The following is a 22,822-nucleotide window of genomic DNA, read 5'->3' on the forward strand; positions in this document are numbered from 1 at the left end:
AGCATGTAATGCCACGAGGGTTGCCCTCTGTGACGGCAGTTCCGGCAGTCCACCGGGTTCTGGCACTTTGCCGCGGTGGCCTTGTTGCCCGCACTGGCGGCATACATTCGACTTCTGGCGGCATTCGCTGACCTTGTGGTCGAAACCCACACACCTATGGCAGGCATAAGTGCGAACCTGTGATCGGCATCGAAATGAGAACCACTTGATGTAGACCCGACCTACATCAAGTTTCGCCATCGCCTTGTCGCTGACCTCTAGCGTCACGTTAACGGTGGCGCCGTCAGTCACCGACCACGCCTTGGTGACCAGGTGCACCGACCTCTTGTACTCCGAGGCCGTCATCTCGCCGTCGAAGTTATTTTCGTGGAGCTCCTGCATAAACTCCTCGGGGCCGATTACTGTGTCGACGTCGTAGACGACGTTTAGCCCTACTTCGGCGAATTTTTTAGAAGTCACAACCTTCTGCAGCTCTCCGACTGAAGGAGTCCGGATAACTGCTCCACCACCTCGACGGAGCTCACGTACTTCATGCACCCCGACTCCGAGGGAGCCTTCCCCGATAGCGCTGGGTCGTTGCACTTCACCACTGCTGACCACGTCTCGCGAGCCTTCGTGGTCCGCGGGGCAGCAATGGGTGCAGCCTGAGGCGTCTGGGGAAGACGCGAAATTGCGGAAGTCAGCATAGACGGCGTCGGTGGGGGCGGCATAGCCAACCGCGTCTCCAGTTCTCCACACCGGAGCATAAACGCCATCACCAGCTCATCGTAGCGGCTAATGGCAAACGAGAGCTCATCTGTGTTTACTCCTCCTAGACTGCGAAAGCTGCTTCTCACCATGCGCTGCGTGGCCGACAGCTCTGCCGTCATGGCTGCTTGCCCAGCACGGGCGGCAGCTGAGGCAGCGGTGGCGGTGGCAATAGCAGGTGTAGCGGCGGGGGCAGCAGCAGTGGCAGCAGCGGGGGCAACGTGGTTGACGGCGATCGGGGCAGTGTTGGCAACAGAGACAGCTCGGGGGTCCTCCAGCGAAGAAGGCGCCTCGTCCAGCGCTCCCACAGGCTCGGGAACACCACGCGAGGCCACAGCAACGAGCTTAGGCTGCGTCGGTGCCGAGCTCTTTGAAGCCTGATGGCTTCTACGCCTGCCTCGCCCCGACTTCCGCGACGCACTGCTGGCGCTCATGGCACTCGCGCTACTGTCGCTTTCCATCGCACTTACCACGATTGTGGCTCCTCCTTTCGGCGACTCCAGTGACCGTGCGCTCACTGACACAAATTAGCTGCTGTGGTGCTCGAGCTTCACCTATTGGTAGATTTGCGCAACCATTCGGTCTGGTAGTACCGAACCGACCCAATACTCGAACCATAGCCGGAACAACAATTAATCAGCTGATTGCTGGTAGCGCAGGCACAAACCGAAAAGGCCCAACTGTTCAACAGCTGACCCAAAGCTTGCCTTGAACCACGTGCTGTCCACAATGGAAAATTTGCTATAATTAATAGTGACAGTGCGAAGGACAGTCAACACTGACAGTTTTTTGCGGTTTGTGGGCGTTAGAGTGGGCGGGGCAAAAAGTTTTTCTGCAGATCGAGAGAAATTTACAAAACTTATAAAAAAATGAAAAATATCAAAACATTTTTCAAAAGTGTGGGCGTGCCAGTTTTGGTCGTTTTGTGGGCGTTAGAGTGGGCGTGGCAACATGAATCGACAAACTTGCGCTGCGTCTATGTCTCTGGAGTCTGTATTCTTAATCTCAACTTTCTAGCTTTTTCCTGAGATCTTGACGCTCATACGAACGGACAGACGGACGGACAGAGAAAGATAGACTTGGCCATTGATGCTGATCAAGAATATATATATATATACTTACGTAGTTACTATTTTTGAGTCAAATAAATGATCCGTCTATAACGAAGACAAAGATCAACGCTGAAGCCAAGTATAAATTGAAACACGAACGATTTCGGTGAGCGTCTTTATTTTAAAACTGTCAGCTTAAGACTAAATGTACAGAGTTTTGATCGGCTCGAAGTGAGTCGCGAGAAACGGAAATGTGTTTGTCAGCAGTTTTATTTATTTGTGTTTAAGTGCATGCAAAAAGAATGATGAAGTTATACAACAATCATGCGCTTTACTTTTTTGTGGATTCAAGTTTCGTTACGTTATGTTGTGTATTTATGCACGCGCAAGATTGTATGCGCGTTGTTTTTGTTAGGTTTATGTTTATGTAAGCGTAATATGAGAAGCATATTATGCTACTTCCCTCTCCTTAAAAGGAAGCTTATGCTTCTGTTGGGGTTGACGCATATAATCTTGGTAATGCAGTTGGGTTTGTATCCTGTGTTTCCATAATTGTTTTTGTTGTTTTTAGTTTTAAGTAGATACAAACTATACAAAATGTGAGGCTAATGAGTGATACAATAATAGAGACTGTAATATTATTATTTGATATTAGCTTTACAATGTCCTTATGTTCTATTGGTTTTATTTTTATTAGTTCAATGGGTGTGTACAATGGGCTTAGATTTATTTCGGGATTTAGCTGGTTTTCGTTTAATGTTATCTTTCCTATTTTAATTTTACATTGTTTTATTGTTATTATTTTATTGCCGTTAATTGTTATATTTTTATTTATTTCTTGGCAATCTTGTTCTATAATAGTATTCTTTATGTTCCAAGTAAGGATATTGTTTGGTTCAACGTATTTAATTATCTGGTTAACTGTTGTGGGGACAAAATTGCAAATTGGTTTAGTTCTTTTTATAATGTTCTTAATACATTCGTTACTTATTTCTTTACAATTTTGATTATAAATTTTGCCATGTTCTTCAAAATAAGTATCTTTTTCGTTGTGATCGAGTTGGTACCCGTTATTATCTGGGTAAGGTATTATGTTAATTGTGTGGACAGTTTTTTGCTTAATGGGGATATGTGCTATGATAAGTATTTGGTTAGTATTAATCCAGGTTGATGTTTTAATTTGTAAGATGTTACTGTTGTCAACGTTCTCTAGTCTGTCGTAATTGAGTAATTTGGGATTAAATAGTCCTAGTCGTGAAAGTTGCATTCCCATTGCAATGTCTTCTATGTATATACTCGGTAAATTGGATACGTTCGTATATTAACTGTTCTCTGTTACTATGTTCGTCTAAGAATTCTTTTGTTCTTTGTATGTTACTGTTAATGAGTTGAATTATGTCATTTATTTCATGTAGATTTATTGAACTTGTTGCTACTGATTCTAATTGTTTTTCAATCTTTGTTCGGTCATTGTTATCTAATGTTCCAAATAAATATTTAAACGCTGATCCTACTATGTTGATTAGTCCTCGTTTCTGTCTATTTGTCTGGTGTAAAGTTATTCCGCTAAGTTCTCTTCGCATTTTATTGTACAAAAGGTCAATTTGGAGAATATTAGTGTAGTTAGTTATCTTATTGTTAAAATAGTGGGTTAGGTTATCTATATCGGAAAGGTTTACGCGAAGACAATGATGTTCGTATTCTGAAGGGATTTGAATCGATTTATCGGAAAATAGGAGGTATCCGTGGTTAGTGTCAATGTTGTTGATTTGAAGTTGTTGGGTTTGACATAATTTTGTAGACGTGAGGAGGAGTATTATGATGAACCAGGGGCCTGCAGAATGGGAAGTTCATTAATTTTATTCTGTTTTTTAAATTGAGTTTTGTAGTAATGTGTCTCTCTATTCCTATTGGTGATTTTATAATGGTCTTCGTCAGTTTGTTCGACGTTTTTTGTTAATTTAAAAGGGTTTTCTAATTTTCCTTTTTGTAATGGTCCCTTTCTGTATCTAGTGTCAACATTGTATTCGGTTCTGTTTTTGTTTATTTCGTTAATTTTAACTTCCTTATCGTGTTGTGTATCTAGAATTGGTTGTCCGGCATAAATGAATATGTGAGCGGGGGTTTGTCCAGTAGTGTCGTGTTTGGTCTTGTGATTGTAGATGTAAAGGATTGTTTTTATTTTACTTAACTTGGTCTCGTTGTCGTCAGAATTTTTTATGATGCGAATTTTTTCATTTATGGTCTTGTGTAGCCTCTCTATGTCAGCGACACCTGTTTTCGTAGGGTTAAGTTGTAATTCTACGTCTTCGGTTTCGAGCCAACGTTTAAGGGCTAGGCTGGAGAATGCGCCGTCTCTGTCTGCTTTAAGAAGTCTAGGTTTCCCCAACTGATTAAATATACGCATTAAGGCGTTTTTACATTCTATCCAGTCCTTTGTCTTTATCTGTTCGAGAGTGGCGAATTTGGAGTAAACATCGATACAGCTCAAATAGTGATTCCCTTCAGAAGAATAGATATCTATTACAAACTTATCGCGGGTTTAGGGGTAATTTTCATTGGCATTTTTGTATTGCGGTGTTCTGTCTTGGCTAAATTACAAACTTGACATTCATTGATTATATTTTGAATAAGGAGTTGGCTATTAGGAAAGTAGTAAGTTTCGCTAAAGAGTTTTACAGTTTTTTGAATTCCTGGGTGTAATAACTTTTCGTGTGTGTTTAGGATTAATTCTTTGAATTTTGCATAAGTAGGAATGTTTTTTAATAAGACGAGACTTCGGAAAATCTTTGTACACTTTGGATTCATGGTTTCTGTGTACGCGCTTTGAATCACTTCAAAGTCTGCATCGCTTTCGATGTAAAGGGCGCTATTCTTCGAACAAAAGTGGTTGAGTAAGTATTGTTTGGCTGTTTCGAAGGTCATTTCTGCATAGGAGATACGTACTATTTGTTTCTTGAAATAGGTTTCATATTCTGTATTATTATTGGGGCCTTTCGAAAAAATGATTTGTCTTTTATGGTAGTTTATTGCTTTTTCAGATAGTCCTATTAGTCCGCTACTATCTTCTTCCGCGCTATGTTGCGTAGATTCTCCGAAAAATGTCTGCTCTATTTTGGTTCTAGACAGTGCGTCCGCGACATGGTTTTCTTTCCCTTTGATGTACCTTATGTCGAAGTCGTACTCCGATAGTCTAATCTTCCATCTAGTCAACTTGGAGTTAGGCTCTTTTAGTTTGTGTAGCCAGCACAATGGTTGATGGTCAGAAGCTACTTCGAAGTGTCGCCCTAATAGATAATGTCTGAAAGTTTTGGTTGCCCAAACTATTGCTAATAATTCCTTTTCTATAGCGCTGTAATTGATTTCATGTTCATTTAGTGTTCTGCTGATGTAACTAATAGGGTGTCCGTCTTGTGATAAAACAGCTCCTAAAGCTACATTGCTGGCATCTGTTGTCAATGTAAATTTCCTCTCGAAATTCGGTATTTTTAGGATCGGATCTTCAGAGATTAATAATTTTAACTTTTGGAATGCTTCTAAGTATTCTAAACTGTTTATATCTATTGTTGCTCCTTTCTTTAGGCACTTGGTCAGGGGTTTGGCAATGTCTGAAAAGTTAGGTATAAATTTCCTATAATATCCTGTAAGTCCTAAAAAGGCTTTAATTTCTTTAGTTTTTCTTGGTAATGGATATTTAACTATAGCTTTGATTTTATCCGGGTTTGGTTTAATCCCGTCTTTAGTAATAACATGTCCTAAGAAAGTTGTCTCTTGTTTTAAGAACTCGCATTTATCTAGTTGTAATTTTAAGTTTGCCTGTGATAATTTTTCGAAAACAGCTTGTAAGGCTTGAAGATGTTCTTCTAAAGATGTGGAGAAAACTATGATGTCGTCTAGGTATACTAGACAGCATTTATTTAAAAGTGGACGGAGTAAATTGTTCATGCATCTTTGGAATGTAGCGGGGGCATTTTTAAGCCCAAATGGCATTCGTGTGTACTCGTAGTGTCCATATTTTGTAGAGAAGGCAGTTTTGGCTATTGACTCTGAGTCCATTTCTATTTGATGAAAGCCCTTTGCAAGATCTATTGTTGTGAAATAATTTGACTTCCCTAGTTTCCCTAATATTTCATCTATGTTTGGTATGGGGTATCTGTCGTTTATTGTTATTTCGTTCAATTTCCTATAATCTATTACGATACGAAGCTTCTGCTGTCCAGAAGCATCTAGTTTTTTAGGTACGACCCAAATGGGGCTACAGTATGGTGAATTACTTTCTCGGATAATGTCCTGTTCTAACATATCCTGGATCTGTTTTTCTACTTCCTTTTCATATGTCTGTTGGAAACTATAAACTTTAGAGTAGACGGGGATATTGTGTGTGGTGTTAATAATATGTTTTTCTTGGTTTGTGAACGTGAGCTTGTCACCTTCGCGAAATTGGATGTCTTGGTATTTTGTCAGTAGATTGGTTAGTTTCAGTTTTTCTTCTACGTTAAGGTGTTCTAATCGGAACAAGTTCTCCTGAAGTGTGGAGGTTTCTAAGTAAGTGGGGTCTTGTGGAAATGAAGTGTCCATTTGAATATGGTTCTGTTCTGTAATGTTGTTACCGTCTTTTATCTTGTATATTTTGTTAAATAGAGTGGCAGTTTTCTTTTTATAGTCGATTATTGCTTTGGCTTCGGACAACAATTTGCGTCCAATCAGCATGTCATAATGATCTGAGAACTGGTGGATCAAGAACTCTTGGGCAATAGGGAAGTAGTTGTTAGGTGGTATATTCGTAAGTTCATTAATTATTAACGGGCCATTACTGCTGTGGATTAGGTAATTGGTTTCTTGTGTTGGTGTTTGAAAAATATTTCGCGTGAGCATATTTATCGTAGATCCTGTATCAATAAGACATTTCAATTCGGTATTAATATGTTTGATCGTTATATATTGGCTTGATCCGGGGCTACTAGCCGAAAATTTTCTGCTTGTTCGGGGTCGTCTGGTTCGTTGTCATTTGTTGTCGGTGTCTCCTTTTCTGTTGTTTCTGAATTGTCATAGTTCTGTTCAGGAGGACATTGAATTAATTCTGGGGTATAGTTCGATTGATAGGGATAAGGCTGAGGTTGAAAATATTCTGGATAGTAGGGATAATAGTAATTATATTTATAAGGATATTCGGGTTGATTAGACGATACTTCTTGGTATCTTACCTCTTCTGTGCTCATTTTAGACTGTCCGCTGTCTGATGGTCTCTGTCTTTTTATTGGGTTATTAGTCTGTACGTTTCCGGTTTGTGGATATGTTGTAGGCATGTGAGTGTGGCTAGGTCCAAAGCGATTTTGGTCAAAAATATTTTGTCGGTTAAAAGCTGTGTTTGGTCTGGGTGCTTGTGTCAGAGGTATGTTAGGTTGTGGGTAGATAGGTCTATTTTGATATTGAGGTATCGGATTTGTGTTAAACCTGGGTACATGAGAATATGCTTGGTGTTAGGGTTGATAGACGTTGTTATAGAATGGTTGGAAGGGTGCAAGGGGTCTGGTTTGATAGCTCATTTGCCTGTTTTGGGGAGTGTTTGTTACTTTGTTTGGAATTGAAGTTGGCTTTATATTATCTTTATTTGAGGTTGGTGCCTCGTAAAGACCTTTTTCTTGTAATATGTTTATTAATGATCTCAGGTTTGGAATATTACAGTTAATTATTCTGAGATAAATGTGGCTTGGAAGTTTTTGAATTAGATTTTCGATGCTGGTTTGTATTAATCTAGTATATAGAGTGGTTTCAGTAATATTGTTTTCTAGTTCTAATTTACTTATAAGTATCTGCCGTTTTCTTTCGGCTTCTTCAAGGAAATGACGAATGTTACCTCGATATTGTGTGTTCCTGAATTCCTCTAGAAGTTGGTGGTTCGGTGCTTGGGGCTTGTAGTTAAGTATAAGTTGAGTCCTGAGTTCACTCCAGTTGCTGAGGTTGGTCACTCCGAGGGCGCGGATAACATCGCCACTGATGTTCCGTTCGATGTGTCCAAAGATTAACTTCTGCCTTTCATCTGTAGTCTGATAAAGAGCCTAGATGAAGTCGATGCGACTGATGAAAGTGTAAATTATATAAGTTCCGGTGGGTCCAGAGATCTTCCTTCTTTAGCTGAGGTTCGTCTTAGACACTGTTTACGGAGATTATGTTGGAGGGCTTGACTTCGCCCCCTTAGTTATTATCACTAGCCTTGTGGCGATAGCGATTTGATTGTAAATAAGAACAATTGTGTTTAACGGCAGTAAGCCGGAGCAAGTTGTGGTTTATTTCGACACAAGATTTGAACTGAGTAGAAGACAATATTGAAACTAAGTTTACCCTCGAGCAATGCATCGCGCCACCACAAGTCGGCAAGCCGACTCAGCATTTCTTGCAGCGTGAAGCAACACTCCCGATAGGAAGTGTCAGCTTTCCGCTGCCAGGCGTTCTTTGCGCGGAGCGCTGAACCCAATTCTGGCGCGTCAGCATTGTTTATACAAAGCTACTTAGTTGCTACGAAGCAATACATTGTTAATTGTTAACTACTCCCCCCTAAAGTTTATGGCCGTCCTCGGTCATATTGAAAGTGTCGATGGTGCGCTGTATCTCCCTGGAGGCTCGTCTTTTCCTTAATGCCAGATAAAGGGCGAGAGAGCCAATCAAGCCGAAGTTTAGGACCACACCAGCCACGAACCAGAGTCTAGGCGAGCCTTCAGATTCCATATCATCCATAAGGTTTTGGATGGAATGTAGGTTGTCGTTACTCATCCGGTGTAGCAGAGGGATGCTGAGCACAGGGTCGTGGCCAACGATGCTAAGTAGTGGTGAACGCACAATGCCTGGCTGCTTGCTTAGTGTTTTCCGTAGATTTACGAATTCTGAGCCGTTGATGGTTGCCGTTCGCTCGAAGGTTACCAGGTAGGTTCCCTCTATCAGTGTTTCGGGGCTGCCATCAGTGCTAACGTGAGCCGCGGCTTCGTTGATAATCACAACGCCGTCATCTACGGGGTTTACTTCTCGCAAGTGGCTGGGTTGAGTGTGGCATTGAGCAGCGTTTCCAGCATGGAGTGAGCGCACGCAAGTTTCGCGCCGAGACCGCTCGCAGAACGTGTAGTGTGTGGTATCTGTGCATCCGGTGACCGCAAAGGTGTCATGTTCGCATTCGGCCAGTGTGTCCTCGTCGAGGCGCAAGATGGTGTGTTGGTGAGATACAGGGTAGACGGCGACTTTCTTGCAACTGAACTTGACTCTAGGGTAGGCAATTAAAATATGAATGCTATTCTCGGACTGGAGGACTCTGATCTTAGATGCTTCTATTAAGCTGACAATTGGGGTATCCTGTTCTACAAGAGACTTCAAGTCGGCATGATCAAGAATTGTGGGATTTATAATGTTTGATTTGGCCAAAGTAATAGTGAGAATTAAATTTTGAATTTCTGTAGACAGCATCCTATTTCTTGCCAGTAGTGCTTCATATAAGTGCGGAGTGTCAACCAAGTCGCCTTTACGGGCAGTGATCACCTTATTGATGGTGTCAGTTAACTTATTTATCTGTTTCTGGGTTTCGGAGTTTATAGCTATCTGCCTGGAATTAGACTCTACTAGTTGGGCCTCTGTGATCTTAATCTTTAAGAGGTCCGTGGCATCGGGAGTGCCCGCCACCACCTTTAAGGCTGTACCTAAGAAATCTAGACTCCTAGCGATCCTATGGTGGACTTTGAGAACGGACAACAAGGTTCTAAGATGGTCAGTATCGACCTCTAGCAACTTACGCATATGTGAATGGGGAAAGGACTCAGACAGTTTCTGCGTTTCATCTATCATACTAGCGTACTCGGAAAGGTTACTCGAATGTTTCAAGAGGTCACGCTGTTCAAACACCAGCACATCCCCATCTAACACAGGAATGTAGTTGGCATGCGAAAAGTCGGTGATCCGAGCATTCGCTACTACCAAGGACATGAACATCATGAGGGTGAACCTGGAAATTAAAGACAAGGTGATACTACAGTGCTCGGGTTTTCCTTAACATAACTTACTACCTAACTGTAGAGGGGATGCCTACTTGAGGTTGTCCTTGTGGACCACCCTCCCCTTAATAAGAACAGACGTTCCCAGGTCTGCCTGCACTTTTTGCTCGGTGCATAGTGGAGTTAGCTTATTTCCTAACCTCTTGTTGTTTTTTACAAACACGTGTTCTCCCACCTCAAACACGCGGTTTTGCCGGGATGGGTTGCATCTTCCGATGCTGTCTTGCTGAGCCTTTACTAATCTTGCCTTGATTTCTAGGCAGCGCTCGTGGGCCCCTGGGTGAACCACCTCAATTGGTCTCTCACGAGTAACTGAGTGCACGGTTTTGTTATATTCTATCGTTGCCCTCAAGATTAGCTCTACTGTGTCATTCGTTTTTTTGTCCAACTTCAGGCACCTGGCGATTTCTGCCAATGTGCTGTGGAACCGTTCAACTTGGCCATTGGACGAGCTGTGGAGTGGGGGCGCATTTACTATGTCAATGCCGAAGCTGTTCTTGAGCATTGAGGTGACAGTTTCCGAGTTGAATGCGGGCTCATTGTCACAATAGACCGTTTTGATATTGGGGAACAGGTTAATGATCTGCAACAGGGGTGCTGTGATGTCCACTATTGTTCTAGACACCACTGGTTGCACTATTGCAAATTTAGAAAATTTGTCAACACACGTCAGGAATAGCTTCTTGTCGGTTGAGAATATGTCAATATGCACCATCTCACCTGTATAGCTGGGTATGGGCGTTTCCCCAAGCTCTTGCTTTTTCGGGTGCCTGTCATACTTTGCTTGGGTGCAAACCCTACAATTAGCTACTACTTCTTTAGCTAAACTGCCCATTTTAGGAAAGTAATAATCCCGAAGGACTTGTTTAATGTTTTCCTGCGCGGCTCTGTGAGCACGGTTATGCTCAGCAGTGACGATTTCGATCTGTTCGTTTTTGTCGGTTATGTCTAACACGACATTCTTACAGTGACGAAATTGGGTGGCTGGAAAGTGGGAAATGAGGTCGTGTTGGAAGTTTGCCAGAGTGGGCAAGTCGCAGTGAATAGCGTTCACGACGTCAGGATTTACCACCTCCTTAAGTGTTTTTAATAGCCAACTTTTATCAGTAAAGCTGATCAAGTGGCTAGATTTGCTTCGAAAGAGCACCAGGTTCCGTTTGAGCGGAAAACGTGCTGCCTCCAGAATGATCTGGTTCCTAAAGCAATTTAACGGTTTGTCCGTGGTCTCGACCGTGTAGGTCAGGGAGAGCTCACTGTGAATGGTCGCAGCGTCTGATTGGGGTTCGTTTTGTAAGGCATTCAAATTCTGCCTAGAGAGGGCGTCTGCCACGAAATTTTCTTTGCCAGGTTTGTAGAAAACCTTGGCATTGTGCTGGTCTATGTAAGATTTCCACCTCTTTATCTTGGCATTCGTGTTCCTGTCGGCAACAGCGAAAGTGAGGGGTTGATGGTCGGTAAATATATTAATTTCCCTAGAGCCATACAGGAAGTTCTGCAACTTACCTAGGGCCCATACAATCGCCAGCAATTCCCTTTCGTTTGTGGCGTAGTTCTGCTCGGGCTGTTTAAGGGTACGCGATATCATGGTGATTGGCCTGCCCTCCTGGGATAGGACTGCACCGATACCACTTGCCGAAGCATCTGTAGTAAGGTCAAAAGGCTTTTTAAAGTCGGGGTATTTGAGTATAACATCCTCGGATGCTAGTATGTTTCGCAGCCTTTGGAACGCGTTGCGTTGAGTTTCATTAAACTCAACAGGAATTTTTTTAGACATGTGTTTGCTCACCGAACCATTTTCCCCTTTTAGGATATCTGTGATCGGGCGGGCTATGGCAGCAAAGTCTTTGATGAAGACTCTGTAGTAGCTGGCTAAACCAAGGAAGGACCTAACCTTGTAAACGCTATCTGGTTCAGGGTACTCCTGAATGGCCTTCACCTTCTCCGGATCGGATTTAGTTCCGTCCTTACTGACAATAAAGCCGAGGTATTCTACACTCTCTTTAAAGAATCTAGTTTTCTCCTGGCTTACTCTCATGTTGGCATCGATTAGGCATTTTAACACCGTATCGATGTGGCGGACATGGTCGGCCTCATTTTCTGAGAAAATTATTACGTCATCTACATAGACGTAACATATTTTCCCAATTTGTTCTCTTAGTACATCGTCTAAGGCTCTTTGAAAAATGCTGCTTGCATTCCTCAAGCCGAACGGTAGACGACAAAACTCGTATTTGCCGCCGTTTACCGAGAACGACGTCTTCTCACGGTCATGTTCCGCGAGGTAAATTTGGTGATACCCTGATTTAAGATCAAGGGTAGTGAAGAATTTTGCCTTTCCCAGATTCGCTAGAATCATGGGAATGCTAGGCATAGGGTAACGGTCCGGGATAGTGCGCTCATTGAGCTTCCTGAAGTCTATTACCAACCTCTTGTTCGGGTTACCGAACGCGTCAGTGCCCTTTTTGTCAACAACCCACGTCGGGCTGTTATATGGAGACCTTGATGGCCTGATAATGCCATCTTTTAGCAATTGCTTGACTTCGTTATTCACGAAGTCAGAAACACCCATGAGGTTTGGGTAGGCTCTCGAGTACACCGGTTCGTTGTCTACTGTCCGAATTGTGGCAGTGACAGCGGTGTTGAAAGGAAGAGCTTCGTGTGAAGTAGAGAAGGCCTTTTTCCTTCTCAGAATTGTGTCCTTGAACTCCTTTTTAATGGAGGTAGGCACCACAATGTCATTCACATCCGTGAAGTTCACACTAGGGCAGCTGAAAAAATGAAGTTTTTCACAAATGCCCTGATACTCTAAAGACTCCTCAGCTAGGTTCAACTTGACTCCGGCCTGTGTTAACAGGTCTAAGCCTATAATAGCGTCGAACGAGTTAATGGAATTCAATAGGAAGAATGGAGCGTTGTGCTTGAAGACCTTCATAAAGCACTTTTGTTTGATTTCGGTGGAGCCATGTATAGAGCTCACCGAGAACGGACTGGCGACCGGCCTTACATTTTTTAGCTCCTTTACGGGCTTAATGTAATTTTTTGCCGCGCCGGTGTCAATTAACATCTTTAAAGTCCTCCCAGCCAACCGTCGTTCAATGAACGGCAACCGGGAGCGCCCCCTAAAAAATTCAATGAGTCATCGCTTGGAGCGTACTCATTGTCACTATCAATTTCCTCAACGGCAGCCTTTGCTGCCTTCTCATACTCCTGCTTGGGGTCTTTTGTCTTCGAGTCATTGGTTTTGGGGGTCTCTTGGACAATGTTGTTCAGGCGTTGACGTCTCGGCCCTGTGAAACGGTCCGAAGAATTTCTCCTCTTAGAGGCATTGGACTCATTGGGATTATTCATATTATATTCAGTGCGCTGCCTGAAATTGGAGCACGAGTCGACCTCCATAGGTTGAGGTGCTTGCGCCTGGTTGTCATTGTTGGTCTGACCATTACCATTACCCTTTTGTCGCCTGACAAAGTGTGGGTTTCTGTCCTGGCCTTGTTCCTCTTTGTTGTCTTTTCCCTGTCTACCCTGGAAGCGGCCCTTGCCGTTTCCAGACGTCTGCGCACGTTCCTCTACGGCCTTGGCGTAGGAAGTTGCGAACATGCTCCTTTCAATGCTTGCTTCTGCTTCTCTGGCCAGAGCCAGGGCAGATGGCAAGTCTTTAGGTTGAGCCGGGAAAACCACAGCTCTAAGGGACTTTTTGAGGCCCGAGGTGAAAGCATGGAGGGCATCGGCTCTAACCTCCGCGTTGAGCAAGTCAGCGCCCTCTTGTTCGTGTGTCATCACAATCTTATTGGTGACGAGCGTCAACTTCTTCTCGACTTCGTCATAGTACTGCATCAAAGGCAGGTCCCCTTGCCTGACCATCTCCAATCCCTGCCTCAGTAGGCGTAGGGATGTCTTATCTGAATACGTGCAGTCTAACCTGGCCAAAATGGCATCGAAATTCAGTACAGTGTTGTGAGACACGAGCAAGGCCCCAGCTGCGCCTCTAATTTTGTTTCGTAAGATAGCTACAGCTTGGTAATGCGCGAGTTAAGATGTAGGTCCGTTTAAGAGTTCGTGGAGTTCAAATTAGAATACGTCTTGGTTCTTTTAGGTTTAACTTCAGAATGAATTTATTTCTTTACTTCATACTTCTTTACGGCTATGTTTGATACAATTGGAATTTGCTGATGCGACAGTAAATGGAAATGGGAGCGGATGCGGTTCTGTAGCTTGGATGGATCAGCGTTTCGGTGGCCGATATTACGGTGTCGACTAAACCTCCGGCTGTCGAGAGGGTTTCGGCGGGGGACCGCCGAGGGTAAATGCTGAGGCGGTAACTCCTCCCCCCCCAGACTGAACTACCGACCATAGCGGGGATATAGTTGCTGGAACGGGTGAAGCGATGGTGGGAGTGAAGGTGGCATGTGGCGTAATCTCTGGTGTAAAAATGGTCGTCTTCTTCGGGAAATAGGCCACGACCACTACTATTATTAATAGTACGCCAAGCATCGTGTAGGTCGTTGTTTTATGGATCGTGGTTCCCCATTGTATTTTGTTGATCTGTATTTTTGTTTCAAGATCCTCCATCCTTAACTCATGTATCCCCAATTCTTGGGTTGTTCTGTTTCTCTTAATTGTCATTATTTGAGGTATGTCCAACTTCAACTCTGCTGCGCCAAGCCTCTCCACCGCTTCGTACTGCACGTTGTTCACCATCGCCTTGCAATGGGTGAATTTAATTAACGCCGATCCGTTCAGCGTCCTCTCCAGTCCGCAACTCGTCTGTAGCTTGACGTTTTCCCCGTTGAATATAGCGATATATCCGGCCTCCGGTTCGAATATTGTTGTGGTGAATCCTGCATCCTTCGTTTCGCATTCCGCCTCCTTTCCACTAACCAGTCTTCTAATACATTTCTCATTAACCTGATTTACAATTTTATCATTCTTACACATGTATATGTTTCTTATAAACTGACATTTTTGTTTGTAATAAAGTATTTCATCTCCATGAATCGCCACATAATTTGGTGTTATGACAAATTCTGTGTTATTCATGGGAAGTGGGATAAGTCTACGCAATGAAAATGTTTCGTTTTTGAATATCGGCAACCTGATAGAGAATATTATGTCTGTGTTGTTCATTATGGCTCTCAATTCTAAAAACTCGTACATGTGCTCTTCCGACACCAATTGTATCCCCTGGTTTTCTAACTCGTGAACACACTTGTCCGTTTCCTGTCTATTGAATAAAAACCTGGAGATTACCCCTATCTTTGCCAACAAGAGGCTCTCGGCAACGTCGTTTAAGTTCAATCCCAACATGTCTATTGTAAGTGAAATTCTATCGATGAATTCCAATCTGTAAATCCTCTTGTCCTCCTCTAAAAATGTTTTGCTTATGCTATTCTTATAATTGTTTATGAATGTGCTTACCCTACTCTGTTCTTCGTTAATGTACTTCGTTAGATTCTTGAACATTATATTAACCTTACTGCCTGTTTCTTCCTGCGTCCTTATGCTTTCCTTCAAATTCTCCTCTTCCTCTCGCATCTTCCTTATCTCTTCTTCCATCTTTACTGCGTCATCCGCATCTAAATTCCCTGTTATAGCTTTAACCACTGAGCCCAGACCATTTATCAATCCTCTAGCCCTTCTGTGCTTGGGACATATATTTTCCAATCTGGTCTTTATCATTTGCAGCTTGTTCTGCAGTGATTTGACCAGATCTCTGGTTTCAGCTTCTCTTGCAGCTTCCCGCAATGTACTTTCCATCCCCTCTACTATATCTTTATATTCTTGCAACCTTACAATGTGGACAAAAGTCTTGTGCGTCTGGACTACCCTTGCCACTCCTAGTTGTATTTGGGCCAATGGTTCATTCCCCCTCAAGGGAATTACCTCGAGTCCGCTCTCCTCGGCCACGGCGATTGACCACCTGGAATTAATATCATTCGTTTGGTTTATTAATTCGTCGGATCTTTTCTTTGTGTATTTTCTGTGGTTTCGCTGTCGCTATGGTTAGAACATTGTCCTCCACCACCTTGTGTTTTGAGAACCTGGAAGTGAGTTTATCTCTTCTGTTCTCCTTCCTAAATATTGTATTCCCCACTTGAATTGGTTCTGGTTCCTGCCTATCTGTGTTCGCTGCTTCGATTCTTCTCACCTTTTGATCGTGTACCCGTTGCTTAATCTTTGGGTATAATTCGGCCTGGAACGCATTGATTTTCTGTAAATAATCGTGTTCATTATTGAATGACACGTTATTCAGGAATTCATGCGTTCTGCCCGTAAATAGTTCCTGAGGAGTCAGCTTTGTTGCTGAGTGAATGGCGTTATTGTACGTTATAAACGCTTCACTCAGAGTCTCTTCATGTTTAAGCTCCAATCTCTTTTCCTTCTTATTTTCCAATATTAAACGGTATATTTCCGTAATCGTGGAGTGCAGTCTTTCGACTGTGGAGTTACTCGACGACTGCTGAAAGGACGTTGTATGCAGTTCGAGTTCGTACTGCCTACAAAAATCCTTAAAGAGGTTCGACGAGAACTCAACTCCCTGATCGCAAATTACCTTTTTGGGTATTCCGAATAGGGCCATAAAGTTCTTCATTGCTTTAACAATGTTGATACTCTCCTTGGCTGGGATAGTTATTCCCCATGCATATCTCGAAAATTTATCAATGATTGTGAAAACGTTTTTCTTGTTCACGAAATACAAATCGATATGCACTATCTCCAAGGGTCTGTCTGGAGTTTCGGTCACACTATACTTGATTTTATAGGGTCTCCTGTCGTATTTTTGAGTTTGACAGCTGTCACAGTTGTTGATTGTTTGTGCTATCACCTGTTTCATGTGAGGAAAAAACACCTTCCTCTTCAGGTGCGCTAGTGTCTCCTCTATTCCCCTGTGGTTACTCTTCAGGTGATAATCCTTGACCACTTCTTCTTGCTGGCCTCTCTCGATTATATCTGGCAACAATATTGTGCACCTTATCGCCCTATACAATCTACTGTAGGCAAAATACCTGCAGTATACCTCCTGAATGGTTAAAACCAATTCCTCCGGTATTAGCAATGCTACCGTTCTCTTTGGCTTTAAAATTTCCTTGAGTTTTCGGCCGATTGTCTCATAATCAAAGGTCTTCTCCGTCCAATTTATCCTAATCTTGTTCCTAAATGGAACTTGTTTAGTTACCTTGGACGTTTCTCCCTTTTCTATCACCACTTGGATGTTGTATTCATTTAGTGGCTTTTCCGAAATCGGAAAACCTAACTGTAAATCTTCTTCTGCAGAGTGTATTGTTTCTCCGTTAGTTGCATTTTCTGAGGCGTTTTCTAGCACGTTAAGCTCTGGCTGAACTCTACTTAATGCGTCTGCCACTACATTCAAGGACCCTTTCTTGTACACTATTTCGTAGTCGTATTCCAACATCTGAAGTCTCCACCTCACCAGTTTAGAGTCGGGTTCTTTAATACTCATTAACCAGGTTAATGGTCTATGATCCGTCACTATCTTGAACTTGGTACCAAACAAATAATGCCTGAAATGTTTTATTGACCAAATTATGGCAAGCATTTCCTTTTCTATGGTAGCATAATTTGTTTCTGATGTTGATAGGGTCCTACTTGCGTATGCTATTGGTCTGTCTGCCCCCAGGTTTCCCTGCGATAACACCGATCCAATAGCATAATTGCTGGCATCCGTGGTCAAGATGAATGGTTTTTCAAAATCGGGAAATTGTAAAATCGGGTCATTGCAAAGGAGTGTTTTACACACTTCAAATGCTTCAATATACTCTTCATCTATTTGCACCGTCTTTTTTCCTTTTAGCTGTTTCGTCAGCGGTTTTGTTATCGCTGCGAAATCCTTAATAAATTTCCTGTAGTAACCTAACAACCCCAGGAAGGACTTAATTTGCTTCCTAGTTCTCGGGATAGTGAACTTTTTTATTGCTTCGATCTTTCCCGGGTTCGGTTTTATGCCCTGCGGGGTTACTACGTGTCCTAAATATTCTACCTCTGTCCTTAGGAACTCTGTCTTGTCTAATTGTAATTTAAAATTGGCTCCCGTGAGCTTTTTAAATACCTTCTCTAAGTCAGTAATGTGTTCCTGCAACGATGCTGAAAACACCATGATGTCGTCCATGTATATGAGGCAACATTTGCCCAATAACTCCCCAAAGATGTTGTTCATTAACCTCTGGAAGGTCGCAGGAGCGTTGTTTAAGCCAAACGGCATTCGCACATACTCGAAGTGACCTCCCTCTGCTGAAAAAGCCGTCTTAGGAATGTCTGATTCCTGAACTTCGATCTGGTGGTATCCACTTGCTAAATCCAACGTCGAGAAGTATTTAGCTCGTCCTAAATTGTCCAACACATCACTTATTATTGGTAGTGGATACCTATCTTTTATCACCTTTTCATTCAATTTCCTATAATCAACTACCATTCGCCATTTCCTTTCTCCCGACGCATCTTTCTTCTTAGGTACAAGCCATACCGGTGCACTCCAGGGTGAATGGCTATGTCTGATTATGTTCTGGTCAAGTAACTTGTCTAGTTGTCTCCTCACCTCCTGTCTTTCCTTAAACGCATACCTATACGGTCTAGTATAGATGGGAATGTCGTCCCTTGTTCTTATCTCATGCTTGACTGCGTTTGTGAAAGACAAATTGTCTCCTTCTCTATGGAATATCTTTGGATATCTTCTACAAATTTTACTTAATTCTCTGAGCTCCTCTTCATTTAAGTGCTCTGTTCTGATTTTGTCCATTGGCACTCTACCAACTGAGCTGTCGAAGGTCCTAGCCTCTTCTATATTGTTTAACTCAAAATGTTGTGCGGGTTTGAATTCTATAACATTTATTGGTTCCTCTAAAAACAATTCCTGATCTGTCTCTGCATAATTCGTAACCTCTACCAAACTTTGTCCCGACTCTGCCTTGTAAAGACCCTCTGAAATTTCTACGTCCTTTTTTATTATTGTTCTGTTCAATATGAATTCTCCGTCTTCCAATTGTACCGGAATAGATATAACTCTTTTTGATTCGGCTTCTATTGTATAAAGTTCCGATGGTCTGTATGCGACAAAATGAATTTTTCGTTTCAAATTCGCCACGACAAACCATCCGTCCCGCATATCAATCACCGCCTTCAATTGTTGGAGTACATCAATTCCGATCAACCCCTCGAAGAATTGATGGAATTTAAAAAGAAACATTCTTATTTTTCCAACTCCTCCCAGTTCTGGAACGTTGGTAAAAATGCCTCTCTCTGAAGTTCGTGAGACTGTGTAATGGTTTTAATAGCTATTGGGTCTTTTAATTTCCTTATGTATTGAGGTCGTGCTAACTCGGGTCGGATAAATGAAAAGGTTGACCCTGTATCGATTAGCAGTTTTATTGATTTCCCTGATTCAATTTTTACCAATAAATAAGGCAGTGTCGAATGACTCTTCCTGGTTCCTAAATATCCTGTGGATTGTTCGAGGCTGGTTGGGAAAAATTTGCCTCGTCTTCTTGAATGTTATGCAGTTGTCCCCTGATCTGCGCTTGATTACCCGTCCTGTCGGAGGTATTACTTGAATTGAAAGACCGCCCTGAGTTGTTCGAGTTGTTCGAGTTGTTTGAATTGTACGAATTGTACGTCTGCCTAGATTGTCCTGAATTATTGGAATTATTAACATTTCTGGACATTCCAGACCTTCCGCTGCCCCTGTATTGTTTGGGGCTTCAATTGCTAGCTGACCTCTCTCCCTGCCATTGTTACTATTATGGCCATAATTGTTCCATGGTCTGTCCCTGTTTGCCTGTCCTTGATTCCATCTCTGATTCCTATTCTGATAATTGCGATATGGCCTTTGATAATTGTAGGCTTCTCGCTGGTTAAAATTATCTGTCCTAAATGGGTTTCCCATCATTGGGTATGAGAACCCAAATCCAGGCCATCCATTCGCATTCGGCATGGTAAATGGAATCGGAAACGGAGGTTGGTTATTACCACCCCACTGGTACTGTGACCAAAAGCCCGTTTCCCTTTGGGTTTCAATTGTCTGGGGCTCCTCTTTCTCCACTTGTTTCTGTACTTCCTCAGTAGTCTTACCTTGCGACTTCGTTGACTCCTGTGCTCCCTGATCTGAGTTTGTTTCTGCCAAGGCTATCAAGTTCTTTTCCCTGCAAGCTATCTCATAGGCTTTCGCTATGTTCAGCCCTTCCATATTTCTAATGGTCACCCCTATCGGACCTTTTAGTGCTGACACAAAGGCATTTAACGCCATTTCCTCATACCATTTAATCTTCTCTCCTTTCAGTATCATACTCTGCTCGTTAGCCTTAAGAAGGCTCACCAACGCCTTTTTCAATGTCATGACCTTGGTATACAAAGCCTCTAATTCCAACTTCTTTTCTTTAATATGGGTTAATTCCATTATTAGGTCCTGCTCCGACCTCTTGTCTTTAAAATGGGACACTAATGTCTTCTTAATCTGGTCCCAATTTAACTCTGTTTCATCTAGATCTAAGACCCTATCTGCTGCTCCTATTATCTTGCTCCTAACTGCTCTGAGTGCTATAACTCCTACATTCGACCTTTCCTCCCCTTTAATCAAACCTAATATCTGTTCTACCGCAGCTATAAATCCGTCTAGCTTACTTCCTTCCCCATCATACTTGGGAATAATCTCTACCAACTCGATCACCTTGATCGCTTCCAATACACCTGTAGTTGCCATTTTCTGCTACCTTGATTAACTTCCTACTTGCCTACTCTTTCAGAGTGTGTCTGTGTGTTATGTTTTGCTTAGTCTAGTCTTATGTCTTACAAATAATTAGTACTACTATTACTTAATAAAATGTTAAGATGTGTATTTGCCGATCTCCGTGTGTATGGAATATGTGTGTCTTATAAAGTGAATCCTTAAGTGTCCGCGGGTGAAATGGAGTTTCTGTAATTAATTTTCATGAATAACCTTTCAATATTTAATATTATTTAACAAAATGGGGTTTCCAAAATAATGTCGCAATGTAATGTTTTTTTTTTTTTTTTTTTTTTTTTTTTTTTTTTTCTTTTATCTTATTCTTTAAAATACCCTGCGTGCTGAAGCTAGCTGTTCAGCTGTACCATACAGCTTCACAACCAATTGCGGACAGTCACTGCTAAGGCATCCCCGTTTGCTTATTTCACCTTACATGCTGAAGCTAGTTCGTCGGCTGTGCGATACAGCCTCGGAACCAAATGCGGACAGTCATTGTAAAACCCTCCAGCCATACCTACGCTAGGCAGCCGCTCCGTGCGTTACAGTGCGCCGCCTAATACATGTGCATGGCCGGATTACTAAATCCTTTATTATTTCTTTTACTTTTCCATATGCAGTAATTTATTTAAAAATTTTTCCGATATTATTTCAGATTTATTATTCCGTTTTATTTTCCTCTATTTAAATTTGTAATTTTCTCAATATCCACTCCCATGCTAAGCGGCCGCCCTGTGCGTTACAGTGCGCCGCCCAATACATGTGAATGGCTATCCAATTTATTAAATTCCCACACTTCAGGCCCCACGGTGCCTTTCACTACGCCCTGTGCCTGTATGCAACGCTCGTTTCCATCGAACCGTTACCTACGACCGTTCTCTCATACTATCGAACTTTGTTGCACTGAACCTCGAGCTCCAACCGTCCGAACCGTCCGACCTGGCGTCGACCGACGGCCGTTCGCCCAACGAACTTCTCGTTGTATCGAACCGCCGACAACCACTGTTTCTTATGCGACGGTCGTTCGTCCGCTCGAGCCGTTCGACACGAACCGCCTGCCAACCACTGTTTTTGTGCGACGGTCGTTCGTCCGCTCGAGCTGTTCGACACGAACCGCCTGCCAACCACTGTTTTTGTGCGACGGTCGTTCGTCCGCTCGAGCCGTTCGACACGAACCGCCTGCCAACATCCGCCACCGAACATTCGACCGATCGAACCGAACTTCTTCTCGTGCATTTTATTGCCGATTTATTTCTTATATTCTTTCCTTTTATTTCGTGTTTATTTATTATTTTATATTTTCCATATTTCTTTCCATTGCATTACTTTCTTCATTGCGATTTATTATTTATTTTACACCTCCATTTCACTCACAAACACTCTACTCACTGTTTTGTTCTTCTTACAATGCTAATGTAACTATAACGATTTTCTCCATCCTTGTCGTCACGAATCCTTCCTTCTGTCGAATTCGTCCTTAGTCCAAGGGTCTACCGACTGCGCCAGTTAAGATGTAGGTCCGTTTAAGAGTTCGTGGAGTTCAAATTAGAATACGTCTTGGTTCTTTTAGGTTTAACTTCAGAATGAATTTATTTCTTTACTTCATACTTCTTTACGGCTATGTTTGATACAATTGGAATTTGCTGATGCGACAGTAAATGGAAATGGGAGCGGATGCGGTTCTGTAGCTTGGATGGATCAGCGTTTCGGTGGCCGATATTACGGTGTCGACTAAACCTCCGGCTGTCGAGAGGGTTTCGGCGGGGGACCGCCGAGGGTAAATGCTGAGGCGGTAACTCGCGCTACTGCCATTATAAGGCCTGAATAGGTCATAAGCGTATATGGCCGCCTGTCTCCAGGCCACATACTCGTCTTGGGTGCCAGAGAACTCTGGCACAGACTTGATTACGAGTATGTCTAATGGTAAGTCACACCTAACCTCAGGATTCACAGTAACCTTCTCGTACGTGATGATTTGCGGTGCTTCCACCTGCAAACTCTGTACCCGCGCAGCTAAGGTGTTTATTTGTGATTGAAACTGGGTCTGTTGTTGTGCCAATGCCTGTCTGACGGCATTGTCGATAAATGCTTGGATCTGAGCTGGGTCCATGGTGCTGTTTATAGGGGGGCTAGCTAACGGCTGATCTACTATCGGGCTTGCTTGTTCCTCCTCCCAACCGTCCTCACTATCGTATTCAACCTTTATGTCTCTATAAGTACCTGCCCAACTCATTGGTTGGTTGACACAACACAAATATGTA

At 42.7% G+C, this 22,822-nt stretch overlaps 1 protein-coding gene across 1 annotated transcript; it reads right to left on the reverse strand.

Moving 5' to 3' along the window:
* Positions 1–19,275: 19,275 nt before the first annotated feature.
* On the reverse strand, positions 19,276–20,540 carry LOC122756540 (GATA zinc finger domain-containing protein 16-like). Its single transcript, XM_044006592.1, has 2 exons — positions 19,559–20,540; positions 19,276–19,472 (listed from the first exon to the last, which is right to left on the reverse strand). Exons 1-2 carry the CDS (start codon positions 20,538–20,540, stop codon positions 19,276–19,278), a joined length of 1,179 nt encoding a protein of 392 aa, XP_043862527.1.
* Between the last annotated feature and the right edge of the window lie 2,282 nt (positions 20,541–22,822).

Source organism: Drosophila santomea, chromosome X (assembly GCF_016746245.2).
Source record: "Drosophila santomea strain STO CAGO 1482 chromosome X, Prin_Dsan_1.1, whole genome shotgun sequence".
Classification (NCBI taxonomy): Eukaryota; Metazoa; Arthropoda; class Insecta; order Diptera; family Drosophilidae; genus Drosophila; species Drosophila santomea.

Bases quoted from the DNA above. Each gene is read 5' to 3' on its own strand.
- LOC122756540 (XM_044006592.1), bottom strand. From the start codon at position 20,540: ATGGCAACTACAGGTGTATTGGAAGCGATCAAGGTGATCGAGTTGGTA. The intron at 19,473-19,558 runs GTCAGCTAGCAA...CCAATAATTCAG, and splicing joins TAACAATGGCAGGGAGAGAG to GACAATCTAGGCAGACGTAC.